Source organism: Rattus norvegicus, chromosome 7 (assembly GCF_021556685.1).
Source record: "Rattus norvegicus strain SHRSP/BbbUtx chromosome 7, alternate assembly SHRSP_T2T, whole genome shotgun sequence".
Taxonomy (NCBI): Eukaryota; Metazoa; Chordata; class Mammalia; order Rodentia; family Muridae; genus Rattus; species Rattus norvegicus.
The window spans coordinates 5486985-5497639 of NC_141540.1; the positions used below are offsets into that span (position 1 = coordinate 5486985).

Genomic DNA, 10655 nt, shown 5'->3' on the forward strand with positions numbered 1-10655 from the left:
TTCTCATGCTCTCTCATTCGCTCTCACATTTCTTCTTACATTAGCTCTGTCATGTACTCTCTCATTCACTCCCTCATGCTCTCTCTCATTTACTCTTCACATGTTCTGTAGACTTTTTCTTGCCCTAGTCCTTTATTAATAATCCAAAATCAGGTAGAAAAAAGACATTTTATAATCATTGCCAAATCAAATTCAAAGAATAACTACATCCCACCAAGAACTAAGAATTACAATTGTTCCCCGATGTTTCAGGCTTCCCCTATACCCAGGCCTGTGGCCAATATAATAATAATTGTAAACTTCTCATTATTTAAACTTTAACTTTTAACTTTTATACTTCAGAGCTCCGAGGTCAGCTACTTGCATTTTCCTGTGAAGCTCTACTGATAAATGACATAGGCACAGCTTCCAGGCAGTGGCCAAAAAGAATCAAGTTAACCCTTAGCTCAGTATTTCCGCTAGCTTTCTGTTCCTTGCACACAATGACTCTCATAAGAGTCCCAGTAGTTTGACTGAGTTTACTAGTATATTATTTTATATATTCTATACTTCCTAATCCAGTAACCAGTCTCAAATATTATGTAAAACTTATTTCCTAACTTCAATAAACTTTTCCGTTCTTAGGGACCCAATGTTGGCTCTAATTCACTTTCTAATAATTTCTTCAAGCTTTCATTGCAAGTCTAACCTTAATCTGGAACCACAATTGTGCAGTTATTACATTGTTTCCAAGATGAGATTACAGAGCATGCACCTGGGCCATTAGGGCTGTGCTGTGCTGTGCCTCTATGCATCAATATCCAATTGTTTAAGAATCATAACATCAAGGAACATCTAGTTTCACAGAATTCACCAGAGCAGAAGGAGAAAGAAGTAGGAAAGTCAGATATAATAGAATAATTATGCACACCAAGGCCAACTGAAAGACAGTCACACACAAATGAAATCTATACAGCCATTGTCGAGGGCTAAGGTTAGGAGAAATGGAAACAACCAGTTTTTACAAAGAGCTGCTGTGGGCTACTGAGATGTCTCCATCCCGGCCTACTGCTGGCAGTCCCTGTCATTGAATGTTGTTCCCATCATTAACCAGAGCAATCAGGCAACAAGAGGAAGTCAAAGGGATACAGATTGGAAAGGAAGAAGTCAAAATATCACTATTGCAGATGATATGATAGTATACTTAAGTGACCCCAACAATTACACCAGAGAACTCCGAAGCCTGATAAACAACTTCAGCAAAGTTGCTGGGTATAAAATTAACTCAAACAAATCAGTAGAGGATTCTACACAAAAGATAAACAAGCTGAGAAAGAAATTAGGAAAATGACACCTTCCATAATAGTCCCAAATAATATAAAAATATAAAAATACCTCAGTGTGACTTTTATCAAGCAAGTGAAAGATCTGTGTGATGAGAACTTCAAGTGTCTGAAGAAAGAAACTGAAGATCTCAGAAGATGGAAAGATCTACCATGCTCATGGGTTGGCAGGATGAAGGTAGTGAAAATGGCCATATTTCCAAAAGTGATCTACAGATTTAATGCAATCCCCATCAAAATTCCAATCCAATTATTCATAGGGTTAGACAGAACAATTTGCAAATTCATTTGGAATAACAAAAAACCCAGGATAGCTAAAACTATCCTCAACAATAAAAGGACTTCCAGGGGAATCACCATCCCTGAACTCAAGAAGTATTACAGAGCAATAGTGATAAAAACTGTATGGTATTGGTACAGAGACAGACAGATAGACCAGTGGAATAGAATTGAAGACCCAGAAATAAACCCACACACCTATGGTCACTTGATTTTTTGACAAAGGAGCCAAAACCATCCAATGGAAAAAAGATCGCATTTTCAGCACATGGTGCTGGTTCAACTGGAGGTCAGCATATGGTAGAGTGCAAGTCATCCCCTTCTTATTGCCCTGTACAAAGCTTAAATCCAGGTGGACCAAGGACCTCTACATCAAACCAGATACACTCAAACTAATAGAAGAAAAAGTGGGGAAGAATCTTAAACTCATGGACACTGGAAAAATTTTCCTGAACAAAACATGAATGGCTTATGCTCTAAGATTAAGGGTAGACAAATGGGCCCTCATAAAGCTACAAAGCTTCTGTAAGGCAAAGGACACTGTTGTTAGGACAGAACAGCAACCAACAGATTGGGAAAAGACCTTTACCAATCCTACAACTGATAGAGGGCTTATATCCAAAATATACAAAGAACTCACGAAGTTGGACTGTAGGGAGGCAAATAACCCTATTTAAAAATGCGGATCAGGGGTTGGGGGTTTAGCTCAGTGGTAGAGCGCTTGCCTAGGAAGTGCAAGGCCCTGGGTTCGGTCCCCAGCTCCGAAAAAAAAGAACCAAAAAAAAAAAAATGCGGATCAGAGCTAAACAAAGAATCCACAGCTGAGGAATAGGGAATGGCTGAGAAGCACCAAAAGAAATGTTCAACATCTTTAGTTATAAGGGAAATGCAAATCAAAACAACCCTGAAATTCCACATCATACCAGTCTGAATGGCTAACATCAAAAACTCAGGCGACAGAAGATGCTGGCAAGGATGTGTGACAGAGGAACACTCCTCCATTGTTAGTGGGATTGCAGACTGGTACAACCATTCTGGAAATCAGTCTGGAGGTTCCTCAGAAAATTGGACATTGAACTGCCTGAGGACCCAGCTATACCTCTCTTGCACATATACCCAAAAGATGCTCCAACATACAACAAGGTACATGCTCCACTATGTTCATAGCAGCCTTATTTATAATAGTCAGAAAATGAAAAGATAGAAAAAAAAGAAAATGAAAAGATCTCAGCTGTCCTTCAACAGTGGAATGAAAACAGAAAATGTGGTACATCTACACCATGGAGTACTACTGAGATATCAAAAACAATGACTTCAAGAAATTGACAGGCAAATAGAATGAACTAGACAATATCATCCTGAGTGAGTTAACCCAATCACAGAAACACACACATGGTACGCACTCAGTGATGAGTGGATATTAGCCCAAATGCTCAAATTACCCAAGATGCACAGACAACGTGAAACTCAAGAAGGATGACCAAAATGCCGATGTTTCACTCCTTCTTTCAAAGGGGTTGGAGAGTACCCATAGTAGGGATAGAGAGGCAAAGTTTAGAACAGAACCTGAAGGAATGGCACTTCAGAGTCTACCCCACATGTGGCCTATACATACACAGCTTCCAAACTAGATAAGATGGATGAAGCTAAGAAGTGCAGGCTGACAGGAACTGGATATAGATGTCTCCTCAGAGTTGCAGCTAGATCATGTCAAATACAGTGGCAAATGCTAGCAGCAAACCATTGAACTGAGAACTGGATCTCAGTTGGAGGAACTACAGAAAGATTGAAAGAGCTGAAGGGACTTGCAACCCCATAAGAACCACCATGCCAGCCAAGCAGAGTTCTCAGAGACTAAACCACTACCTAATCACTATACATGGACTGTCCCATGGCTCCATCTGCATATGCAGCAGAGGATGGTCTCCTTAGGCACAAATGGAATGAACAGCCCTTGGTCCTTCCTAGGCTGGGAACGTGGATAGATGGTGAAGGGAATACAGTAATAGAAGAAGGGGAAGGGGATGGTATTGGGACTTATTTCTGGGAAACCAGGAAAGTGAATAACATTTGAATTTGAAATGAAAAATATTCAATTAAAAATCAACAGCAACAACATGATGTTTAGAGCTTAAAATAAAAAAAGCTACAATCAGGAAACAGAATTGTGTGCCTATGGTTTTCTTCAAATATGCTCTGGGCCCAGGTTATTTCTGGGCCCAGGCTGGACCAAGCAGGTTCCTGCTGCTGACTGCTCCTATATTCCTGTTTCCAGAGGCATCACGCAGATTACTCTTGGGCCAGGGATGTGGGCAGAGCTGGGCAGAAGTGGCTTTCTGTCCTGTGTTCTCATGATTGTCCACATTTCTGGGTGTTCATCACTCTCCACCATGGGATTTGGGTGCAGGTTTCCTGATTGCTTTAATCTCCCTTATACCATGTTTATGTTTCTGCCAGATATTACAGAAAAATTGAAGTTTATCCCATTAATTTGTTCAACACTCTCACACACAAGAGTATAATTTAGAAGTAACTAAATATGTGACAACAAGTATACACAGTGGGTAATTTATGCATGATGAACTTGAAATTCACAGAGTTGGAAACACAGTGTACAGTGACTGTATAATTACCTTTGAATCTCAGTCTGAGTGGGAAGTAATTTTGATGCCCAGTCCCCATGAGAATTCAGAGATCCATCCATCCCTGATAGCTGTGGGACTTCAGATGTTGACACTACTGATCAATAAAGAAGGTTCTTAAGAGTGAAGAGTTTGAGATCACTCTTTTATTCACCAGAATACATCCAATTTACTTGATAGTAACCAGATGCAGGTAGTCAATATATACAGTGTGTATCCTTATCAAAATAGAAAATCAAATTAACAAAACCATATAAATAACAAGATTTCAAATGAATGGAAGGAAAACCAAATAACCAAAATAATCAAAATTCAACCAAAATTTAAATAGAGCAATTGTGCTAAGCATTCTTTTGCTGCTTGTTTTACAGAGCAGATTTATAGTCAGTGGCTTGCCTTGGAAATATTGTAGACAAGCAGTTACTGATGGTAATAATTTTTTCAAGGAAATGGAAGTAGGTCTGCTTTGTTCGAGTGGGGTATGAAGGACAAAGCCATCCAATACCGAGTATAAAATATATGACAGTCTGTGACTCAAAGTCTTTCCAATGTTATGGACTGATCTCCATGAAACTCTTCTGGATGACCCATCAGGACAAGTACAAATTTACAGGTGCACAGTCTTTCTGGATGACCAGCAGCTCTTGATTGATGTGCATCAGTACTTCTCTGGGTCCCTCCAAAAGTGCACACTTGCTGGAGAGAGAGAGCCGAGATGAAAGTATGGCCTATTCAATCCAAAGAAATCAAACTAAAGGAGGAAAATGCAGGCCACTACTGCGATGGATAGTAGGGATGAGATGCAATAGTGGTGCATTTGCTGTGCACACTTAGTTCTCCTCCTGTAACTCTTCATACCTGAAATATGAAGGCAGGCCCATCCATTATCTGATCCTATTACCTTAGGTGCTCCAAACCTGGGAAAAATCTCTTCTAGTATCTCTATCCGTCTATCCGGGAGGAAATGTCCACAAAAACTGTCACATAGGAGGACAAAGCGAAGGACAAAAGTCCATGGTAGGGGCTGGAGAGATGGCTCTCATTTGAGAATGTGTTTCTCCAAAGACCTTCTAACAAAGGGCATCTAACAATCCTCTGTCACTTAAGTTCCAGGTGAAACACAATGACCTCTTCTGGCCTGTGGGGAACCTGACAGATGTACAGAAGGCAAAACACTCATAAATATAAAATAAATCAACAACAACAACAACAATAAACAAAAACAAAAGCACCCGGGAAGGGGGAAGGTACAAGGGAGAAAACTCCTAGACTACCTTTGCTTGGATATTTTGTCCAGCTTTTAAAGAAATCTAGGAACTGAATTGTAAACTATACACTCTGCTTGAGTTGAAAACCCAAATGGAACATAGTACATTGTCAAGAAAAATGTCATCATCCTAATCAAGAAGAATAAGAAAACAACCAACTATAAATTTCCTATCCCCTGAAAGATCGTGGAATTTATTATCTCTTCTGAGCAGTTACAGTAGACAGCATGTTTGAAGGAAATCAGAAGCATGCAACTCTGTCTCATGACTGCTTCTATACTCCCTGTAATATTGTTTTATTTCCTGGGAGATCCTAAAGAAAACCTGGTGAATATTCCATTAATTTGTTCAACACTCTCCTCCACAAAAGAGTATATTTTAGCAATAGTTAAATATTTGACAAGGATACCGCATGCATAATTTTTGCATCAGGAAGTTGGTATTCACAGAGTTGGACACACAATCTACACTGAAAGTACAAATGTCTTTGTATCTCAGTCTGACTGGGAAGTAATTATTATGCCCAAACCCTGTGAGAATGCAGAGATCCATCTCTGCCTGATAGCTGTGGGATTTCAGATGGTTATATCACACCAGGACTGAAAGAGCTTGAAGGGGCTCGAGACCCCATATGAACAACAATGCCAACCAACCAAAGCTTCCAGGGACTAAGCCACTACCCAAAGACTATACATGGACTAACCCTGGACTCCAACTGCATATGTAGCAATGAATAGCCTAGTAAGAGCACCAGTGGAAGGGGAAGACCTTGGTCCTGCCAAGACTGAACCCCCAGTGAACATGATTGTTGGGGGGAGGGCGGTAATTGGGGGAGGATGGGGAGGGGAACACCCACATAGAAGGGGAGGGGGGGTTAGGGGGATGTTGGCCGGAAACTGGGAAGGGGAATAATAATCAAAATGTAAATAAGAAATACTCAAGTTAATAAAGATGAAAAAAAAAAGAGTGACGAGTTTGAGATCACTGTTTGATTCACAAGGATACATTCAATTTACTTGACAGTAACAGGATGCAAGAATTCAATATATGCAGTGTAGATGGTCTTGGTGGCCTCCTCATAGAACCTCTTTGCTTCCTCACAAGGATGCTTGCAGATCGGACTGCTCCACCAGCAGTTTTCTGTTCTCATTCATCAAAAGCCTTACATTGTTCTTCAACTGACAGAACTCACTCAGGAGGTGAAAGCACCTGATGCTGAACCACAAACAAAAAATTGTAAATCCCAGGTAGCTTCTATTTGTCTGCCACTGCTGCAAGTACAATCATCCCTTCGATGGCCCTCATCCCCAGGCATCTCCAGACTAGAGCTACAGTTTACATCTTAACACCAATTAGAAGCAGGTCAAATTCCGAGTCCACATTCCATGGGAGTCAAAGTACTTCAGAAAATCTTGAGACTAAAAGGGTTTATGTACATCAAAGAAGAGGAAGTGGTACATATGGGTGCTTATATGTCCATGGTATTCTAAAACCATCATCAGGCAAATCCCCTCTAGGGCTGATAGAAGACCCAATAGCTATACAACCTTTCCATGTGTTTCTCATGGATCACAGATCTTTAAATCTCCTTTCAGAGCCCTAGAGGTTCAGAGTTGACTGATATTTCCATCATGGTGCAAATCTTTTTTACGGAGGATTGTGAGTTGGGAAAAATAACGAGTGGAGGGTCTTATACACTCTTCACACATAGGACAAATGTATCAAAGATTTACAAATCCAGAACTCTTGCCATGAGGCAGGCTTCCTGTTAAAAATCAGACGCTATAGAACCAGAGCCCTGACTTTTTTTCAAAGTTGTAGTTGGACAGAAGCATTCCCTGCCTAGTACCGGGGTCTCATCTCTGTCAGTGACTCACCGGTAGGAATTGTTCACTTGTATGAGTTCCTTGTACTTCTCCACTGCATCACTTATTGAGTTGGTCATCTTATGCATATCCATCATTCTCATCTCATGTTGGGATTTAAGCACTGGCAATTCAACATTCAGCCTGTGTTAGGGCATAGCCCAAGGAACAAATAACTGTCTGAACTCATGATTTCAGAATTAGATGAAATGTAAAAAAAAAAAAAAATCCAATAAAAAATTCAAATTCAAGGAATGGGGGCTAGGGAAGAAAGTGGCTAACTCAAAGACCACAGCAAAAGCACAACAGTGAGCCTCAAATCATAATTCTTCCATAGAAAATATTTCTCTGCAAACCAGCAGACACTTGTTTTGAAATAAGGACTCCTTAAAAGGCTGGTGTGATATGTTCCTACAAAGACCCTCTGTATAAGAGGGGGCAGAGTCTGAGAGTTTCATGTTTTGTTTGGGAATAACAAGTGTCAAGAATTCATTCCCACAGTGACCTTTTCTAGGTCACAATAAACCATCCCTGGATAGTTAAAAAATAAAGTTCAAAGCAGGAAAATAAATAAATAAATGAATAGGTGAAATCGGACTGTTCTCTGGACTACCTAAGCCCAGTATATACCACAAACATGTTCCTTTGAACTGGGTCCTCTTGGTGCTGATTAAACTTATTATCCTCGGCATTGGACAACAGAGCCAGGGGACCAAATAGAGGGAGCTGACCTTCAAAAGTTAGCCAGCAGAGCATGAAGGAAATGACTAGTTGTGTAAGAAGTTTCCTCCAAATCAGAGAAAGAACTGGAAGAGCTTGAAGGGGCTCGTGACCCCTTATGAACAACAATGTCAAGCAACCAGAGCTTCCAGGGACTAAGCCACTACCTAAAGACTATACATGGACTGACCCTGGACTCTGACCTCATAGGTAGCAATGAATATCCTAGTAAGATCACCAGTGGAAGGGGAAGCCCTGGATCCTGCTAAGACTGAACCCCCAGTGAACATGATTGATGGGGGGAAGGCGGCAATAGGGGGAGGATGGGGAGGGGAACACCCATATAGAAGGGGAGGGGGAGGGATTAGGGGGATGTTTGCCCGGAAACCGGGAAAGGGAATAACATTCGAAATGTAAATAAGAAATACTCAAGTTAATAAAAAAATTATATATATATATATATATATATATATATATATATATATATATATATATATAGAAGTTTCCTCAGTCTGTGCCATAGCTTTGGGTCCAACAGAAAGATGTGATGACATTTCTCTTCTTTTGAAAGTAGGGATTCTCAATCTTGGTTCCCATTGTTACCTGATTCCCAGAGGCCTTAACTACTTTTTACAGGGAAGAGGATTTATAACACCTCCTCCCCTCAGGAGAGTCCTATGTGCCAGCAAGGTAAACAGAAGGAGCAAAGTGCTCTGTTGATCAATGAAGGCCTCCACGGACTCTTCACTATCATGACCTGCAAACCATTCACCAAACAAATCCTCAGATCCAACCAAAGGTCCCAGACTCCCTGATCCTAAGCAAAACACTCACAAATACTTTCACATCCATCCATACATACCAACCCATATGCAAACACAATTAGAATGCCAACTTTATCATGGAGGTGCCATAGAATCAGTGTATAATGACCAAAATCAGAGTAAAAGAGTGATGACATTCAGGCATTTCATTAAAAACACTTAGATGCAGCCAGGGTGACCAGGTCCTTCCAGCTGTTGAAAAAATCCAATCCAACTCCAAGGAGCTCAGGGTCGAGTACAAAAGAAATTGAACCTAAACACACAGCACCTAGCTTATCTCACAAGTCAACACCTGCCAAGGCTCCTTAAAGTCCAGGATGAGAGGTGAAACACTTTCTGGATGTGAGGAAATCTTGGCTTAGCAGAGAGAGCACAAGACAGTCAGTAGGTTACAGGGCATAATGACTACCTGTAGTTCAAACCATCATTGACATAAAGGTCCAGGATTTGAGAAAGTTCATCCCGCTCGATTTTACACTTCTGGATTTCAGATTTTAGTTCCTCCAATTTCTTTATACGTTTTTCATGGTTACTGATGAAATTTTCTGATAATGCCTTTCTACCGAACCCTGTAGATAGATAAACACAAGTGAATGTACATATTTGATAGCTCAGGGGTAGAAAAGACCATTCTGAGTCCCAAAAAGAGCTTGAGGAAGAGAAAAATCTGGAGACAGGGTTGATCCCTGAAAGAGAAGAAAAGCTATCTTTAAACTGGACTCTTGAGCTATGTCCCTCTTCCCAACCTCCATTGCCATACATATGCCACACTCACTATTACAGGATCCCTCACCCTGAAAGATAGACTCTACCTCAGACATAAAGATTTGGGACATTGTCAGCTGATATCAGACGTGGAGCAGGTCAATCCTGGAGTTCACAGCACCATCAAACCCTAATCATGTGTTCAAGCTTAAAGTGTCTGCGACCTCAATTCATGACTAGGGGGTTCATCCTTCCTTGTTGTTGTCACCACAGACTTAGTAACCTACAGGAATCTAGAGGATGGAGTGCTTCAGCACCCACCCATGAACGGGCACATTGTTATCCTCACAGGGCTTCCTCCTGCCATTCCTTGGCAGTAGAAATTTAAAAGCTCATAGAAAAGAAACTGCAGGCCTGCCAATTCCTGGCTCTCTGTCAAATTAATCATCAGGACTCTTGACTCTTGGTCTGCCATTGATAAATTCCAAGGCTCCTGCCTGTAAGGCCTACTCCTGAAAGACTCAGCTCAAACCTGGCTCCTGGAGGAAGTTCCCCGATTCTACCCAGTACTCACTGTGCCTTTCCCAGAATGATTTCATTCTTCCGTACTTACAAGACAGAAGGCCAGCTTTCTTCTGCCTCGGTCTGGTCTCTCCTTGGTCTCCCCTCTCCTTCTGAACTAGCTTGAGCAGCTGGTGAAACATGCCTGTTTGTGAACCCAAAAGGCACTGAAGGAATCTCACAGGTAGTTGTTGTCACCACAACACTGGTGACATCACAGAAGATTCTAGTGCTCTCTTAGATACAAGAGATTGTCCAAGGAAGACATTACTAATGACGTCACTGGGAAGTTCTATGGCCTACCTGCTACCCAGCTCTCCCCAAAGTAACCAATTTCTATGGAACCCTTTTCTGCAGCCTCTCCTGTGACCCAGAATATCCTTTGGCAATTTCTCCTCCAAAGTTAGATATTTCTCTCTGCTTCATTGGATGTCACCAATTCTTTTGAGGGGGAGAGTTGTTTACAACC

At 41.1% G+C, this 10655-nt stretch overlaps 1 protein-coding gene across 1 annotated transcript; it reads right to left on the reverse strand.

The window, feature by feature from the left end:
* Nucleotides 1-6478: 6478 nt before the first annotated feature.
* On the reverse strand, nt 6479-10335 carry LOC148004413 (uncharacterized). The gene is made up of 4 exons (XM_087559369.1): nt 10239-10335; nt 9330-9489; nt 7389-7520; nt 6479-6726 (listed from the first exon to the last, which is right to left on the reverse strand). The coding sequence occupies exons 1-4, from the start codon at nt 10327-10329 to the stop codon at nt 6609-6611; spliced, it is 501 nt and encodes a 166-aa protein (XP_087415495.1). The 5' UTR covers nt 10330-10335; the 3' UTR covers nt 6479-6608.
* Nucleotides 10336-10655: the final 320 nt, after the last annotated feature.